This window comes from Sinocyclocheilus anshuiensis, unplaced genomic scaffold (assembly GCF_001515605.1).
Source record: "Sinocyclocheilus anshuiensis isolate Anshui unplaced genomic scaffold, SAMN03320099.WGS_v1.1 scaffold219, whole genome shotgun sequence".
NCBI lineage: Eukaryota > Metazoa > Chordata > Actinopteri > Cypriniformes > Cyprinidae > Sinocyclocheilus > Sinocyclocheilus anshuiensis.
Window position 1 is genome coordinate 245,200 of NW_015548200.1, and position 19,993 is coordinate 265,192.

A 19,993-nucleotide genomic window follows, 5' to 3' on the forward strand; every position below is an offset into this window, starting at 1 on the left:
AGCCAGTGCAGGGAGATAAAGAGAGGTGTGATGTGGGCCCTTTTGGGTTAGTTGAAGATCAGTTGTGCTGCTGCATTCTGAATCATTTGAAGAGGTTTGATTGTGCATGATGGAAGTCCAGCCAGAAGAGCTTTGCAGTAGTCCAGCCTAGAAATGTCAAGGGCCTGGACAAGAAGTTGTGCAGCATGCTTCGTTAGGAAGGGCCTGATCTTTCTGATGTTGTGCAATGTAAACCTGCAAGAGTGGTTTTTGCAATGTGGTCTTTGAAAGTCAGCTGGTCATCAAAGATTACACCAAGATTTCTGACCAAACTTGATGGAGCCAGGCAGCCTGAGATCTTGCAGCTACCATTGGATCATCTGGTTGAAATGAGAGATAGAGCTGTGTGTCATCATCATAGCAATGGTAGGAGAAATTATGTGCCTGTATGATGGATTCCAGTGATGTAGTGTATATGGAGAAGAGGGAGGGGTCCAAGAACTGATCCCTGAGGAACCCCAGTGACCAGTTGATGTGCTTTGGATACCTCCCCTCCCCAGGCCACCCTGAAAGACCTACCTGTGAGATAGGTAGAGAGAGAGAGAGCGAGATAGATGCCTAGTGAGGAGAGGGTGGACAGGAGGATCTGATGATTCACAATGTCAAAAGCGGCAGATATATCGACCAGAATGAGAACTGATTTGGAATCAGCTTTCGCAATCCGCAAGGCTTCAGTGACTGACAGTAATGCAGTCTCAGTTGAATGGCCACTTCTAAAACCTGACCGGTTAACATCCAGCTGGTTATTCTATGAAGAAATTATGATACCTGGTTGAAAACAACTTGTTCAAGTGTTTTCGCTGTGAATGGAAGGATAGAGACAAGTCTGTAACTATTTACAAGTGAAGTGTTTAATGTGGATTTTTTGAGCAGTGGGGTTACCCTAGCTTGCTTGAATGCAGTGGGGAAAATGCCTGTGAGAAGAGATGTGTTGATGTTATGTGTGAGTGCTGGTAAGAGTGTAGGAGAGATTGCTTGGAGAAGGTGTGAGGGGATTGGGTCTAGAGGCCAGGTTGTAGGATGGCTAGAGAGGAGAAGTTCTGATACTTCTGCCTCAGTGAGGGGACAGAAGGAGGAGAGGGGAGTTTTAGTAGTGGATGTGGTTGGTTTGAGTTCCTGTGTGTGTGGAGCTGCGAATTGACTGCTGATGGTTTTAGTCTGAGAAGAATGTGGCAAAATCATCTGCTGTTAAAGAGGTGGTGGAGAGGGACAGAGTAGAGAATTGAATGTTTTGAACAGATTACGGGTGTCCAAAGCGCTGTTGATCTTGTTGTGGAAATATAAAGATTTGGCAGTATGGACTTCAGCGGAGAAAGATGAAATCAAATGCTGTGGAGGAGAGAGGACATATTGTCTAGACAAGAAGTTAAAGTGGAGCATAGTGTCAGTTGCTGCATTCACATCCAGAGATGAGAAATGGGTGGGTGAGGGAAGAGAGGAAGACACTACAGAGGAAAAATGGGAGGGTGAAAGGGAGCGTAGGTTTTGCCTAAAAGTAAACTGTAGAGGGCTTGGTGGCACACAAATGTTATAAAGAAATGATCAGAGATGTGTTGGGGTTTTACCAAAATGTTGTCTGTAATACGATTGCGTGTGTAAATTGTCAAGCTGGTTGCTTGATTTGTGAGTGCTTGTGGTGGTAAGCTGTGTTTGTCAGTTAATGTCAGGAATTTATTTTTGTTACACTTTTTGTCCTGTTTTTAATGGCAGATTTCAATAAAGTATTTTTCCCCTCACTGTGTCCATATTTAGATGCTGTAAATGGTTTCTTTAGTTCTGTAATACAATATTGTGCTGTTGGTAAATGCTTCAGGTTGTTACATGGTTCAATTGTTATTGTAACATCTTACACGTACAGCTATGCCATTGTTTTTCACTAAGCTCTTTATTTCTTTTGATTTAGCTGATGACCCCTTTGAAGATTTCTTTGGTGGTGGGCGGCATCATATGGGTGTGAGCAGGAGCAGAACGACAGGTTCATTCTTTCCTGGATTTTCTCAATTTGGTTCCCCCTTTTCTGGGTTTGACACAGGTATGTTAATCTGTGTGTAGCCAGTGAAAATTACAAGAAGTCCTTCTGGGTATGACTGGTATACTTGTGTATTTGAACATCGTCATCATCATTTCTGTAGGTTTCACCTCGTTTGGCCCAATGGGTGGGGGTGGCTTCACCTCATTGTCCTCCTCCTCATTTGGTGGTGGTGGTGGAATGGGTAACTTCCGCTCTGTCTCTACATCCACCAAATTCATCAATGGAAAGAGGATCACCACCAAACGGTACCAAAGAACATTCTGTAATTGCCTCCATTTAAATAGTGATTCCCAACTTCAAGCATATTAAGCAATACCATTTTTGCATAAAGTTGTTTTGTCCCACTATACATATCTATACAAATTGCTCATAAACTGATGCTTATTGACTAAGCCTTTACTACTGTCTATGGTAATAATTGTACAGTTAATGTCAACTCACTCTAAGCTAACTTTTGTGTCATTACAGTATTGTAGAGAATGGTCAAGAGAGAGTGGAGGTAGAGGAGGACGGTCAGCTCAAATCTCTCACAGTCAATGGTAAGGAGCAGCTTCTCCGACTGGACAACAAGTGATCTCTGAACTCTGCAGAAGAACATTCAAAACATTTAAACCCAAACATTCCTAACCAACCCTCCTAACCAGGCTGATGGCAAACAAAACACCTGCTCACCACTAGTCAGCAAACCAAGAGTATGTCACATGTGACGCATCCATGCGATGTGAGCTTTTAGGTGGTGCTCTTGCCCTCTGTGCAGTGAATCGCAGACGTAAACAGGGTGAACTATCATTCCAATATAAGCGTTTTTTCCATTATTGCTATTATTAATATATATATATATATATATAATTTTTTTTGGGAGGGTAGGGGGCATTTCCTCCCAAAAACAGGAAACCTCAGTATGAACAAGAGCAATTCATTCTTTTCTGCCAGCTGATGGCTGTTCTTTCTTCCACAAGCGCTCATTGCCTGATTGAAACTGGAGCTTAACAGGTTGTATCTGCGTTCTGCTGTAGAGCCATTCAACTGTTCAAATGTTGTAGTCTTAACCGCTCCACTTTGAAATATTTATTATGATCTAACCAATGTTAGTAGCCACCATTTGTTTATAATATTAAGTTGTTGATTAAATAGTTTATCATTTAGCTTCACACCTAACTGTTGTATAACCTGAGACCTTTCCATTATTAAGAAGAAATATTGTGTGACTTTATATGCTGGACATTTTGTTCTTTGTAAGACAAAAAGCAAATATGGACAAAGTTTCAGGTTCAATAAATCTCACTTTCACCTATTTGGAATGTTGCACTCACAGTTTCTTTGCGGTGTTTTTTTAGAAAACAAACTTCAACACTAATTTGTGTGTAGGTGTGTCTTTTTGCTTGGCTGATGTACGTGTCTCATCCCAGCACTTACAAAAATTAAAATGAGTAAAACATTGCATTTCAATCTGCTTTTACATCACCTTATTGTTTCTACTAGCCTCTAAAATATCCACACATGCATGTGCACATACTTCAGTGGTTTTATTTGGTTTGTTCTGCATTGCTGATTTCAGGACACAAAGACAAGATTTCACCTTGATTAACTGCAAATATATATAAAGATCACTTGCTCCTGCAGTCTTGGACAGCCATGATGTAATAAGCTCAAAACCTCAGCAGATGTTCATTCATCTAAACCTTGTGCTTTTCATATTGATGTGCATAGCTTCAATAATCCTCAAGATTGTGAACACAGAAGCTAGCATTAACCCATAACGAATGAATTATATATATATATATATATATATATATATATATATATATGAATGACACTCTTTGACACTGGTCTTGGATGTAATTATAAACTAACTTAAAAGATGTAATAAATCTTAAAAAACAAACCTCACTATTTTAAATAAAGCTAATGATTCTTCTGAAATGTAATTACAGTGAAACGTACTTGTGAGGGCCTCACTTATATAATGAAATATAATTATGTTAGGAAATTTGACATGTCCTCTCTAGTGTATGAGTGTGTGTGTATGGTGATTTTTATGCCTTCATTAAGGTAAGTCAAAGGTGTGCTGAACATGAGCAGATATTAATTTCTGCAAAACCTGCATCAAAATACAAAAGAAAGGTTTCATTATTACATTCAAAATTACATTCAAAATTCAGAATTACATTCAAAATCAGAAAATAAGATAAAATATTTTTCCCTAAACTAATGAATATTAAAAGATAAGGTCATTAATGTTTTTAAAAATGTTCAAAAGAAGTATTTTATGGTTAGTACAGTAAAACAGTAATATTGTTAATTATTGCGTTTCTATTCAAATTTGTTTTGAAATCTAATTTATTCTTGTGATGGCAAAGCTGAATTTTCAGCAGCAATACAGTCTTCAATGTCACATTATCCTTGAAAAATCATTCTAATATGTTGATGTTGTGGGGATTTAGCCAAAACTTTTGGACGGTAGCCTATTTTTGCTTATTGACCACATTTTTTTGTGAGGGCATGTTCCGACAGGAAGCAGATTCATATCGTGATTAAAGATGTCATAAGCTGAAAGCTGTGCAGAGTTGTTCTGTTAGGCCTATTTGTTGTCCACTGGCGCCTCCTGTAGTCTAAATGTTACACAAACACCCTCTTCCATTTCCAGTCAGTCTTGCCTTGTCCTTTACCTTTAGTAATAGCAAAATAGACTTGACATTTGCTAATGATGAATGTCCTTTCAAGGGCTGTTAACCTTTTCTGGAACGGTGTAATTTCCACCGCGTATTGTCCACTGAAACGCAAAGGTAGTGTCTAATAATATTACAGCGCTAGATGGCGCCATTTCTTCAGTGATATCAAAACGTTTTTGGTGTGCAATATGTTTAGAAAGATGAATTAACAAAACTTTTTGTAACACAAATGACTTAATTTTTTAAGAACATGATAAAATAACTATTATAAAATCGATAGTTCCTGTCCTCAATGCTGAATGTCAAGCATAACGCCCTTTAGCTGTGAACATGTTTACAATTTTGTACCTTATTGCTTAAATATATCACAAAGCGTTTGTGACACCAAATGTAATATGTAAATTTTGAAATGATGATTTTTCAAAGCCAGCCCAGTAAGAAAACACCAAGACTGTAGCTGATAATGAAAGCAGGCAACGAATATAGACTATGGACAGACAAGTCTATGTAGACAAAAATAGACTTTCATTTCCTTCCTCCATTTTTTTCCCTTGTATCTTTCTTTGATGAATGATCCAAATTTGATCAAAACGATCCACAACTGTGATGAAACCGGAAGCTGAAAACATCCTAAACCTGATGAAGAGTGTTTTCCCTTGTGTTTTACTGCTGCCCTCCCAAGGCTTATGAAAGATGGTAAAGATAGGAGTGACGGAAGAGGAAAACATGAGGCCAGCCCTGGGTTTCTGTTAGTGCCTGCTCCGATGCTATCAGACTGTCAGAACAGTGGGAAGTGTTTGCTGTTGACTTTGGTCTCATTTAAAGATGGGGATGCTCACTTTCCTGGCTGTGCGAATGATTCTAGGTAAGACAGAATAGATGGAAGAGATCCTGTCTAATTTCTCAGTGATGGCCATCCATTTTGTTGTGGTTGTTTGTTTTTCATGTCACTTAAATATTCACATGACATCTGGATGTAGCATTTTTTTTTCAGCCACTGAAAATATGCACTATTCACAGTCAGCCATTATTACTTCTGTAAGCAACAGTGTCCAGTAACTTCAGGATACCAAGATAAAGTAGTAGTATTCAGCTGGTCATGTGACTTAAACATGGCAGTCCCCATAAAGAGACCTGCTGTAAAATAGAACAACTTTAAAATAGGTGGGGTCTTTATCCTTGTGTGTGTGTATACACAAACTTTTTATATATAGGCTAGGCCTACATAAAAATAGGCCTACTACTCATTATATTTATATATTCTACTCCCTATATATAAAATACTACTAATTTCTTAATGTATAAAACCTTTTTAATGAGGAAAAATACTGAGTGCACCTTTAAGAAAACTAAGAGTATTATGGTAACCATAACAAACCTCAAACACATGAAAGTTTATGGCATTTGCAGCTCGAACAAAGCACATGTTCTGTGAAACACACCATTAAACGTATCATGCAATTAAAGAAAAACTGCGATTGTAACTGGGGAAAAATGCTTAATAGGTAGTCTATTAAAATATTGCATTTGTTATAGTTTGTAATTGTTTCCAGCCAAAATATTTATTTCGCCACTGAAAGTAATTAAATGATAACGGATTAGAACATTTCCTGTCTTATCACCGGGGTAACCGCCATATAATAGCGTAAAATACTGATCTCAAAGCAAGGACGCTTTCAAACAATAAAAACACCACCTTGAATCCCCCTCCTTCTTGAATACACCAGGCTTGAGAAAGCCTCTCTTTCATTTATTTCCCCTCCATATTTAAAAAGCAAGATATGATCGCTCCTGCTGCCTTTCATGGACGAATATACTGCTTGTTATTCAAAGCGCGACGAGAAAGAGAAACCTTAACGCCAAGGGTTTTACTCCGCTGAGAGCTAGTGAGGGACATTTTATATTTTCCACGTATAATCCCTGACTGAGGCCATGTCCACACGTACATGGGTATTTTTATAAACTGAGTTTTTCCTTCTTCCGTTAAAAAAAAAATCTCTGTCCACTTGAAAATGCAAACGCATGCTATGAAGCACTGTCAAGAGCATGCCCAAACCAACAGGTGGCGACATAATCTCAACCGTAAAGCCATGTTGGCCAATCAGAAGCCTGAAAAAGTCTCCAGTAGGCGGAGATAACAGCCCAGGCGCCGACGTCACAAGCCAAAAACGCCGGTTTCGCTGTCTACACGACAACACTGCAACCGGAGTTTTTAAAAATCTTCACCCGGACAGGCGTTTTCAAAAATGTTCAGTTTCAGTGAGCTGGTGCTGCGTTTGCGTGTGGACGAAGGGCCTAACCGTGTAGAAAAACCTGCGGTTTTAAAAATACCCACTTTCGTGTGGAGAGGGCCTGAGGTTCAGGCACACAGCGCCATGATTTCCTCGGATGCATTTCGGAAAAACGTCTGAATGCGTGTGTTTGTAGTGCGCCTTCGGTAATAGGCTAGACTATGAATTTACGGGGTCCCCGGCGGCTACCTCGCGGTAATCACACGTGACGTCCAATCATACGCGCAGGCTTCTTTGACCAGGCTCGTTACGCTTTGTGCCAACGATTGGGCCTCTTCTATCCTTTTTTCACTGTCATGTTCTCTTATCTATAGGCCTATCACTTCCTTCATCTTTCATTTTATGTGTCATTCTCTTTTGCCATTTCCTCTTCTACTGATCCTTTATCTGTTTCTTTCTTTTTTATGCCAGGGATGAAAAAACTTTAGAGATACATGAGCAAATTTCTATTGGTTTTGATTAGTTGGCTATACTAGAAAGTCTAAGAGGTTCTCTGCTCACATGCTTGTTGGAAGTTCCTGTCATATTTAGGAATATGTGAAGTTTTTTGACAATAAGAAACTAGCCATCTTGTCTATGATGTATATATTATCCAACACATGAACTTTTCTCTGTGTAGCCTAAAACATGGTTATTACAGACATTTACAGATACACATAATTGTAGGCTGTGTGACTGAAACGGCAACAACTAACAAGGTAGGCTAACTATATTTAGAATAATTAATATTTAGCAACCAACTGGCTTACTGAAACTTGTCTTCTTTTCTACCACATTGAATGGTAATCATACAAGATTATCAAAATAATCTCCGATGTTCCCAGTCGTAATTACGATTTTTAGGGCACTCTATATGTTGTGTATGTGTATCTTGCTAAAAAAAAAGTTAAATAGTATAGTTAACATAATAAATACATTTTGATCGGGGGGCATATATTGTTCTGAGTATGTTATCACTTAAAGCAATTAACTTGTTGATGTTAAAAGCTTTTAGAGGATCCATAGTACAAACAGTGACATTTCCCAGTGTCACCTGCAGCTGCTGTTGTGTTCGGGTCACGGTGATTCCTTTCTGCAAGCTCAAATAAGAGGGTCCGCCAGACAACAAGAGAAGTGGTAAAGGCTTGTGGCTTGTCTTCTAAATGTATTCTATTTTTCATCTTTTCTTTGGGGGGTTGTTGGTAGGTGGAGGAGGGTGTTGCAGCAGACTTCTCCTCTCTCCCCTTTAATTACACAACACAATAGCATAATCAGTCTCTCTTCCGAGCCCCTATTCCGTACGCTAATTCAATATAAATGTAAATTAACATGCAAAAAGAATAAAGAAATCTCAATCTATTTACATGACTAATCACAATAAATGCGTTCCACATGAAATATCAATGAATGCATCACGATTATGTGGAAAAGGGGGTGGTGGGTGTCAGGCAAGGAGTGCTTTAGGAGCTATTCAAACTTTTTTCTTTTACAGTTTTCTCATACACATTTGTGTGTTTGTGGGGTGATGCACAAGTGTCTGTAAATGGCAGGTTAAGTGTGTTATAAATAAATGTTTAAAACTGTTAGTATCATTGGGGACAACACTTACAATAGTGAATATAATATCTGGTGAATATAACCCAAAGTAACTGAGAGGTCACAATGGTAGCTTTACCTGTTTTGATTCTTAATACTGAATGAAAATGTCACCTTGCTAAATGGCAATACTCATTAAGTTGAAACAAAAAGCAGATAAAATACTGTCAGAACTTAATTCCTGGTTGAACTGATATCTGAGCTGCAACAACAACAGTTAATCACTGGATTTGCAGAAGTATTTGAGGTTCATTGATTCAAGTCTTTAAAAGAGATCAGAGTTTGAAAGTAAACAGGTAATTGAAAGTAAACCTGATATATACATAGAAATCTCTGATTCTGCTTTCTTTTTTATCTATGAAATAATCAGTACCTATTAGTTTTTAGAATTTAAATTTTTATCACAAATTCTTCATACATTTTCATCTTATTTCCATGTGTGTTTTTGTAAATAATAATAGCACTGTTATTATTATATCATCTACAGTGGGTACGGAAAGTATTCAGACCCCCTTAAATTTTTCACTCTTTGTTATATTGCAGCCATTTAAGGGGGTCTGAATACTTTCCGTACCCACTGTATGTCAGTTCTAACTGCTTGTAAGTGGTAGATAAAAGCAAAACAAATGGTGAATGATCACTTCATCTTTCAGCCAGACTGTCTGTCTACCCGATGAATCCTGGCCAGAATAAACTTCAAATGTGACCAGACTTCAGGGCCGTGCACAGGGGGGTGGCCCGGTGGCTAGAGCCACTTCCCCTCTGCCCTCATTGGCTGAGGTGCCCCTCTTGAACCCCCCAGCACACCCACCTCCCACTGAACGTGATTGGCCCCCCCGGTGCCCTCCCAACACCATTGGGCTACAGTACTGTTGATCTGAAAATGCCTAATGCCACTGGATCAGAGCGTTGTCAATCACTGCCTGATTCACTGCCCATTGCTGCCTGTAAATCTGATAATGCTCAACAGCACTGGATCAAAGCACTATCATTGCTTTGGCAGTGTAAAGCCTTTTGCCATGCTAAAAAAAGCTACTGGAATCTGAATCTGTCAATCTCTGACAGCGATGTGGAGTTTTTCAAACGACTCGACCACAGACCACATCTCTGCTCAAATGGTACGTAAACACTCAGTAATATATTTTGGAGTGTCACCCTGGTCTCGCTGAGTCAATATTTATTCTGATTACTTTCGTGTTACTGATCAAGTTATTATATGTAGCTAGTATGAGTAACAAAATGCGTGTCCAGATTTGACCGTAATAATAATACAAAAACCGACACTTCAAATCAACCTTTAAATGTCAACTTTTACAAAAAGTAGTCTTTAATAGTCTAAATACTGTATATATCCAAAAACATAATCTAATACATGTAAGTAATTCACTTTGAAAACAATGTTCCCAGCAACTAGGGAATACACATGTAGGGCTGTGCAGCCATGTAGTGGTTACACCATGGTGCATAATTTAGAGTAAATATCTAGTAAACATTTAGTACCGAAAAATCCCCTTAAAATGCAAAATGTTAGAGACAAAATATGATTGAACCAATATATATATATATATATATATATATACACACACACACACACACACACACATTGTGCACACTGCACAGCCCTGCCAGACTTTATAATGATAGTCAAAAGTTCTCCTTCTGCGAGACTAAATGAGAACAAACTGAAAAGGAGGATTTTGTGAAAAGTAATAATAATAATAGAAACACAATGCACAGGAGTATTATCAGGGAAATGATGAACACATTTTGGACAGAAATGGAAAACTACTCAGTTCAAATCTTTGCAAAATCAAAAGGAATTCATTCAGGGTAAATCCAATATAAAACAAACTTAATACTGTATTATATCAAACAACCGGAAACAACTTTTGAAAAAAATTGTTTCAATAATGTAATTTGGGGAATTAAGCATTGAAGTGGCAAGGCAAGGAGGTCAGCTAAAATGACAGATTTTTTGTTTAAATCTCTTAACTTTTGACTAGAAGCAGAAGCTGTTCAAGCAGAATACATAAATGCAATCAATTCAGTATCCTGAATGGAGGTAGTTTGGCATTGAACAAGCTTTCAGGAGGAAGGAACTTAGAAAGGAATGTTAAAGCACTATTATATAGATTATACTGATTGTGTCTTTCTAAAACAAGCAATATTCCTGATGTGTATGCTTTTGGGACATTTCAGGAATTAAATAACCAACCTGATCATGTTTGTTTTACGGTTCTAGGTGAGTACTGACAAATATTTCACATGAATGAAACATTTAAACTCAATTTATTTCTTATAGACTGCTAATGTTCCATATCATTTGTCTGTTTTATGTGGTACAATAAGTTGCAGTGATTAAATTAACATAATTCATGAAGGTTGACTAAATGATTGATTGTGCATTGAATATGATCATCACAGATTATTAAAATGGAGTAGACTTTGCGTCTTGTTGTGTGTGTTGGTACACTGATGTCATACAAAAATGATGTTTTTCTATTTGTGTTTACTTTTTCTCAAAAGCAACGCAGAAAAATATGAGAAAGAATTCATGCCCTGAAGCAAATTGGATGATGTCAGATTTGAAATAAATAAATAATTGCCCAAAGATCATGGCAGAACCTGTGCTTACATAAACACTGCGTTCCAGCAAACACAACATCAAGCTTCCTTCTGTTTGGGTTTGTTTATACTACTAATTGTGTAACTCTGAATTGTGTTTTTCGGTTTTGCGTTTAAATATTTTCTGTGCGTGCTGAGATGAGGAAACGTCTCCCTGCTTATAATGTGCCTTTAAAAAAGCAGCACAGCCAAATATCTTCTGCTGTAATGACTTGTAATGAGAAGTGTTTAGAAACCTGTTGTCCAACTAACGAGAACATTATAACATGTTTTTACACAACATCAGTCGAATGTTTGAAATAACTCCCTTTTGTTATGATGTGGCTTCTTATCACAGAATGAGGTAGAAAATATATTCTATAGCTACTATAAAAAAGGCTTAAAAAAAAAAAGTCGATTAGCAATGGATAGTAAATATACTTGAATATTATGAAAACACCCGAGATGGCTTGAAGAACAAAGATAAACTATATCACAGTCGAGTGTTTATTGTCTTCATGTTTCATCATTCAAAACGTTTCTTTCTTTTTATTCAGTTACACTTACAGAGATAGCTGGATGCCTTTGTCCATATTACGGATTTCCTGTAAAGTCATCAGTTCTATTACTACTGTGATGGATACTGTATGTGGAATTTCTGTGCGCCTCCGGCTTCCATGTGTTAATAGCACTGAATGATGGCCAATCCATCCTATTTTGGGTAAAAATGGGAAAAATAATACTTCTCTCAAAATAAATTCGAAGTAAACCTATGATAATCCATGTTTTTCTCCAGTGTACAGAAGTGTACAGGAGGTTTTTGTTGTTGTTCATAATTTGTTTTAAAAGAAATTGCAAATTAAATTGAAAAAAAGAAAAAAATGAGGAACCCTCCGTCAGAACCAAACTGAATGGAAAACCATGGTTAAAAAAACCGAGATATGTATAAAACAAGGAGAGTGCAAAGAGACTGAGGCCATGTCCACACGTACATGGGTATTTTTATAAACAGAGTTTTTCCTTCTGTTTTTAAAAAAATCTCCGTCCACATGAAAATGCAAACGCATGCTATGAAGCACTGTCAAGAGCATGCCAAACCAACAGGTGGCGATATAATCTCAACCGTAAAGCCATGTTTGCCAATCAGAAGCCTGAAAAAGTTTCCAGTAGGCAGAGAGCGCAGGCTCCGACGCAGGCTCCGACGTCACAAGCCAAAGAGCCATATTGAAGGGTCGTTTCAAACCGAAGTGCTCAAAACTGGCCACTTCAAAGGGCCCTGATGGACACTTCGGGCTCCCATGATCCTTTGCGCAGATTCTTTGCATGATGACGGTGCCTCCGTGTTGGTACGTGATGATGCAGAAGGGCACTTCAAGAAACAGTTGTTTGGTCCCCTACACCCTTCAACCCTTCGAAGCTCTCACTCCGGAGAGTAAACCCTTTGAAGGGATTAGGGCATAGGGATGAGCCCTTCCGAATGGAACGCAGGGGATAACACTGCAACTGGAGTTTATGAAAATCTTCACCCTGGCACAGTGTTGCCAAGTCCGCGGGTTACAAAAAGCTGCGGTTTAAAAAAATAACCGCGTTCGTGTGGACAGGGACTGAGTGTCAAATTAGTAACTTTAATTGTACATGAAGAGAAATGTTGTCTGTGACGAGTGGGGTGGAGGACTCGAGACCGGTGAGTGGTGCAGGTGTCGCTCATTATCATTTACTCCACCGGCCTCGCTCCGCTCCCACAGCTCTCGGCCCCGCCCCACTCGTCACATTGTCATACTCCAAAAAATTTAAATACTCACCAGTATTCTAAAGATGAAAAGGTAAAAATAAATAAATAAATACTCTAAAGACTGAATTATATTAGAGTGTGCATTCGAAGCACATGCACAAATCTGCAAAAGTGAAATTATAATAACATTTCATGCAAATTCATCTGATCTGTGTCTGGTCTTGCTCACAGGTATTTCTGATGACAATGCATTGGAGGAAAGCCGCAGACAGAATACCCTCACTGGCACTGGCCCACACAACCGTTACCTCCGAAATGTGGCCCAGAACCCTTCAGTGAAGGAGGAGGAGGAGGAGGACAGAGGCCTGCAGAATCTGGGATTTGCCAGAGGTTTGTGTCCCAGCTGGATGCTGTGCCTGTAGGATAAAGGCCAGGATCAGAGGAGCAGAGCAGTTTCATGCAGTGTTGATTCATAAAGATGTTCAGTTTTGTATCTTTCAAGGTTGCATGAGTGAGTCAGAAATGAAAAGATATGATTTGTCAGTGTGGTGGAGATGGCATCTACTTGATCATGAAATGTATTTCAGCAGGCAACTTTTATAGCTAAAACAACTTGCTTTTGACTGCTTCAAGCACTCAACAGTATCTGGAAATACCAAATGGGCATTCCAGTGGAGTTAATGATTTAAAGTGATTGAATTCTTCTCTTCTGTGAGCCACAGTTAATGTCTATAACAATTAGAAGGATGTTTTCAAATATTAGTCAAGTTGTTTTGGTTATTTTTTGTTGTTTTATGGTATTAATGAAAGTCAAAACTCATCAGATTTTCTCATAGCAAATCACTTTCATTTTTTGTAGGGATTTATGACGCCAGGAGAAAGAAACTATTGTTGAAGGAATCAGACACCAAAAAGAAGCGGATGCCAAGAATGGCTCCTCGGATTGGGGTGTGGTTTTAACAATTTTTACAATATATATACATATATCTGTGTTGTCTATACTGTTCATTTTCTAGAAACTGAGGGGATATATAAAGACATGCCTATAAAATACTGTCAAACATGCTCAAATTATTCTTTTTAAATAGCATACATAGAAAGTTTATTTCTCAATGTTCTGCTTTGACAGGTTGCATTCATCTAGTGTTGTCAAAGTCAGTATGACCCAGTCGCAGTCACATCAGCTCATTGTAACTATTTTCTCCATTCTATTTTTTTTTTCTTGGATAAAGGATAAAGTTCAAAACAAATTGCATTTAACCAACCATATGATTTAATCATCTGGTGATCCATCACCATGCATGTAATGCAAATGATCTTTCATTATCCCGATTTAATGTGTAAAAAGCAATCACACTCACTGTTGTACTTACTTTATTCATGGTTTTTAGGCATATTGTGGGACATTCCCCTGCATTGCTGTGGTATTGAAAACAGGCAATCCGAGAGAGAGAGCCTAAACACATCACTCATGGATAATTAAACCCAACTGAAATACATTTATTCATGTTTTAAAACACTAATAGATCTCTTCATTATTCTTTAAAATGATGTTCAGGTTCTTCACATGTCTGTTTTCAGCACTTTGATATATTTTTGATGAAGAAAATAATTCATTATAAACATAAAAGTGGGGCACTTTAAAGTTTGTGTGTTTGCCATACATTTGGCGCTTTATACATTTTGTATTAAATGATGGAGCACAAACTCAGGAATGACATGTAAAATGCTTGAAAGCATAAATATGGAAGTGACAAATAAAAGATAGCTTGACGAGGGAATATAGAACAGGTCGGACTGCTGCACTGAGATAGGAAAGAGAGAAGGACAAGAGAGAAAAAGAGGGGGAAAAGACTTTTTAATTATTCATTCACCAGTGTGAGAGAACACGTTTTCACCAGTCTGCCTTTTGATCCAGTCTTAAGCACTGTATCAATGTTTCAGAGAAAACTCCAGATGTGGTATGTCCTTTCAGAACTGGGAGCATGGCTTTAATTTTACCCCGACTACTGCATGTATGTTTCGTTTTGTTTTTCGATATGAAACAGAGACTCAAATCTGTGGGAAACCATAGTTCCTTAAAAAGGGAAATAAAAATGAAGCCCCACAGAGACACATTTTTAGTAATACACATTAAAAAGTTTCTACTCTGATGTGTTATAGTCAATTTTTTCTGATGCTTTATGTATTATTTATTGATACAAAATTTAAGCTGTTAATTGGTAGTGGTGTGAACTGAGGCAGTTTTAGTCAAGTACTGTTATTTTCAAAGCCATGAACGGCTGTTCATGCTCTACAGCAACAACTAATAAATTGTGTTTTGGGGGAAAAACACTCAACACAAAACATTTTAACCGTACTAGACAATGGCTTGTTGTTTACTTACAGTTGTGAAGGTTTTTCTTTGTAATATTGACCAAAAAAAGCTTATTTCTGAAGCGTGTATGTATAGTTATTTCTTCCTTTTTTTTAAACATACACCAATAAAGCCTGAAAGTTGCACATTCTGGTATGTTCTGTGAATGTATTATCAATAATTTGTAAAAAAAAAAAAAAAAAACAACAAAATTTTTTTTGTGTGTGTATTACATATAATTGCCAATGTACCAATGCTGCTTGTGGAGTACAGTATTATTCATGGCAAGGTATGTGCGCATGACCTGTAGAGTAATTTGGGTCTTGTTTGGTTGACTGAAGTCTCACAGGGCTTAATTAGATATAGCACAGCGGCAGTCATATCGGTGGCTCACCTTCTCTCCACTGCTTTCAATTTGCAACCTGTCTTAAGTCAGATTAACATATTGTAGATCCTGATGGGAAGGAACGCTTCAAAATCAGGAGGTTCTTGCTGATTGAGAAAAGAAAATGTCAGTGCTGTCCTCCCAAAATTAAATGCACTGTTTATAAATGTGGCATGTATGGATCTTTGAAGAAGGTGTTGTCATATTTTACAGTAATACTCCAAATTCTTGCTATCTTGATGCATACACTTGGTTCAGTTATTATTAGCATGATCTCTGATTTTTAATTTCTAAGATTTGTCAAACAAACAGTGGCAAATCAAAATCATGCCTCAGAGGTGAAACTATCCAATATAACATTGCAAAGAGTTTATCCAAAGAGCTCAGAAACACTTATACACCTACAACTGACCTTCTTAATAGTTTCATACTGCTTTCATATAATCACAATTAGCATATCTGTAGTAAATGAAGGTTGTGTTTGAGAGGTCTGTGAAGTAACACTAGGTGGAGATGTTTGTCAGTACAGCAAAGAAGGAAACACTAAAGTGGTGTTATCTTTTAGAATGATCTATAATCCTGTATTAATTTCACCTAAAATATTATCCAGACTTCTGGATTTAAGATGGATTTAGGCAATAAAAAGAATAAGAGGGCTGCAATAATGTTAGGACTTGACTTGAGATAGATCTATCGATCTATCTATCTATCTATCTATCTAAAGTTTTAAACAAAGCATTACCAAGCCAACATTCAAAGTTTGTCTTGACAAACTTGTTTTTCTAGTTAAAATTTATTCGAATCAATTCATTTTAAATTCAAATTGCAACTTTGCATCCTGCTTGCTTCCTCAAATCAGATTCAATTCAGAATCGGGAACTGGAACTCTAAGCTTGTTCACCTATCATCATTTTGCTAATATTTATTCAAGTGTTACTTGTAGTATTCGGTGTTCAGTATTTTACAACAATTGGTGAAATAGGACTGACATGATTCCTTTATTTGTTTAAGGTTAGGGTTATAGGGCTAGGGTTAATGATTTACCTAATTTTTCATGTAGTGTTTATTTTGTGAATTCATGATCACTGACAATACTTAATGTGAGACACTCCTGTGGTTTCCTGAGATCTCTCAAATAATTGTTTCATGTTTTATAGCTGAACAGTTGAACAGCTTCTGTGAGGAAGAATATTTTCTTACAGTTTCATTAAACACTGCCTCACATGACTTACTGCTTTATCGTGACTCTCTTGAATGCATGACTGTGGTTGGTCAATTGCAGCAATTAAGACCATATAGTACTGCAGATAATTAAAATGTGAATAAAAGTTTTCACAAATGTTTTCTGTACACTATAGAGAAATATTCTGCTCCACTTAAAGTATACCCACAGGCATTTGGCACAATGTGAAATTATGTCCTTAAATTATGATTTAGAATTATGTCCTGTTGTATACTGGGTGATGACTAAGACCGTCTTGGTCAGCGGATAGCAATCACTGCCATAGGCTTGCAATGTAAAAAAAAAAAAACATTGTCTTTGTGAGATGGAGAATGAAGGAAAGACAGATTTCAGAGAATAGTCTGCCCCCTCACCACCCACACATCGACCCATCTCAGGTAAACAATGCTCTAACACACAGCTCCCCTGTGAGATCTTTCCCTCTTACTCCGCTTTCCCTCCATCTCCTCCTGTCCTCCTGAGGCTTTTCTCTTTTTTTCCCGTCTCTTTTCTCCCCACCTTTCTTTGGTCTTTGCCTGAGGACAATATGCTTCTACATTAGCCCCAATTGGTTTCAATCAGCTTCAGAGATCTCTTTAGCATAGAGACTTCACATGATGATTTCCATGTGAAACTGCTTTTATTACCTTCTCTATCTGTCTCTGATTAGCTCAGTCATACTGTAACAGGTCTGGCCTACAGTGGTCTGTACTACCATGGTCTGGATACTTAATTGTACCTGCCACAAATATCCATTCTTATAGATTCACTGGATGCACACATTTTTCCTTTACCTAAGACTAAAGGGATAGTTCAGACAAAAAATCAAATTCTGTCATCATTTACTCACCCTCAAGTTGTTCCAAACCTGTATGAGATTTTGTTTCTACTGTTGAACACAAAAGAAAATATTTTGAAGAATGTTGGTAACCAAAGAGTTGCTGGTAGCCACTGACATCCATTTTTTCCATACAATGGCAGTCAATGGATACCGGCCTGTTTTCTTTTGTGCTCAACAGCAGAAAGAAACTCATACAGATTTGGAACAACTTGAGGGTGAACAATGTTAGAATTTGTATTTTTGGGTGAACTTGGGTGGTCTGTATCGTCATTTCCCCTATTACCAGTATTAAGATTGTACCCAAAATACCACATTATAATGTTCAACGTCATTAAGCCAACTCAGGAAATAAAGGCCCTAAAAAAATCCCTAAATACTGTTATCTGTGCTTGCGCCTTCAATTACGCTTTTATTTACTGACCCTTAATAGCAAGCAATGCATTAATTTGTTTTTGCATGTCCAGTAGTTATCACACTTGTGCAAAAGAAAACGTTGACACAGCATCTCATGTGGCATTAGTTCAATATGAGCAGACATGATTTATGAATGGGCTTAGCACAGTAATTAGCTTGCTGTTTTATGTATCCAAGGGGAAACGGCGTGTCTAAATTCACAATGTGAAGTAACAGCTAGAGCGCCACACTGCTTTGGGAAGTCTGATCTGTGACTCAACTCAGAGCTCTCAAACTCATCATTTCTCAATAATATACTGTATGCTTCAGGGAGAATGAAATATTTAAAGATAAAACGTTATCTAAAAAGATAAAAAATAACTTTAAACATTTAACTCATTGTGCAGGATTGTGGAGCTCTGTTGTGTGTTACAGCATTAGAAGGAGTGGTTATAAAGATCTGTCTGATGACCTGACTGCAGTTCTTCCCTTCATTGAATACAAATTAAATTATTGGTTCTAAAACATACAGTTTGTCATAGATTTCCTTAAAATTGGTTTAGGAAAACAAATATGTAAAATCGCCAAACACAAAAGTTTGTGACCAGAACGTCAGCTCTGATGTCTGCTATTTTACTTTTTTCAAATAGAACACTGATAAAAGAATCAGATGTACATGCAAGGGCAAACTGCAACACTTTTTTTTTTGCCATATTTCTACTAAGAGCAGATAACAACTAATTGTATTATAATTGTATTTTATATATATATATATATATATATATATATATATATATATATTATAGTAAACGTAACAGTTTAGTAACTTATATTAAAACAATATTTTAGTAATGAGTTCCAGAAGCTTTAAATACCTTTAGCATAAAGGTGGACTGTATAAATTTAGCTTTGTCCTCTTGTGTCACACTTCCTCAAGACTGTAGTGGCCACTGAGAGTAAATGCAGACGCGCTCTTGCATTGAGTCAATTATCGGCCGTGTATGTACAGAACACGAGACACTCAGGATGACTGTTGAATGACAGGATAACAATGGCAATGTTTTGACTTCTCACAGCCTCCGTAAACTACAAACAAGAGTGCTGTCCAAAACAGAGTGGCGTCACTGCACTAACAACTAGCTGTTCAGTTCAGTTCTGTATACACATAATGCATGTTTTATACAAACTGTGCTGTCACTACCTGACTTTTTGGGAGTAAACTAAGTTGTAGAATGTGGTTTACTCCAGGAATTTACTGTCTGTGTACAGAACTCAGAAGAGAAGCGTGACAACCATATTGATCTTTGTACTTGGCCTATATACAGGTGCATCTCAAAAAATTACAATATCATGAAAAAGTTCATTTTTTTGTGTAACTTATTTCAAAAAGTGAAACTTTCATATATTCTAGATTCATTACATGTAAAATAAAACATTTCAAAAGTGTTTTTGTTTTAATTTTGATGATTAGAACTTACAGCTCATAAAAGTCAAAAATCCAGTATCTCAAAATATTAGAATATTTAAATTTGAGTGTCATTAAATGACCATTCCTACAGTATAAATTCCGGGTATCTCTTGTTTTTTGAAACCACAATAATGGGGAAGACTGCTGACTTGGCAATGGTCCAGAAGACAATCATTGACACCCTCCACAAAGAGGGTAAGTCACAGAAGGTCATTACTGAAAGGGGTGGCTGTTCACAGAGTGCTGTATCAAAGCATATTAAATGCAAAGTTGATGATTTGGGGTGCCGTGGCGTCTGCTGGTATTGGTCCTGTTTTATCAAGTCCAAAGTCAATGCAGCCGTCTACCAGGAAATTTTGGAGCACTTTATGCTTCCATCTGCT

The 19,993-nt window shown here is 37.4% G+C and overlaps 1 protein-coding gene across 2 annotated transcripts in view; it reads left to right on the forward strand.

Moving 5' to 3' along the window:
- LOC107653290 (dnaJ homolog subfamily B member 6-like) overlaps positions 1-15,439 on the forward strand; it is a 28,857-nt gene extending 13,418 nt beyond the window's left edge. For both annotated transcript variants that reach the window (XM_016439961.1, XM_016439960.1), the window contains exons 6-10: positions 1,943-2,071; positions 2,172-2,316; positions 2,540-2,610; positions 13,177-13,335; positions 13,805-15,439. In XM_016439961.1, the coding sequence (XP_016295447.1) occupies positions 1,943-2,071; positions 2,172-2,316; positions 2,540-2,610; positions 13,177-13,335; positions 13,805-13,905 (605 nt within the window). In that variant the 3' untranslated portion in view covers positions 13,906-15,439. The remainder of the gene's footprint in view (positions 1-1,942; positions 2,072-2,171; positions 2,317-2,539; positions 2,611-13,176; positions 13,336-13,804) is intronic.
- Positions 15,440-19,993: the final 4,554 nt, after the last annotated feature.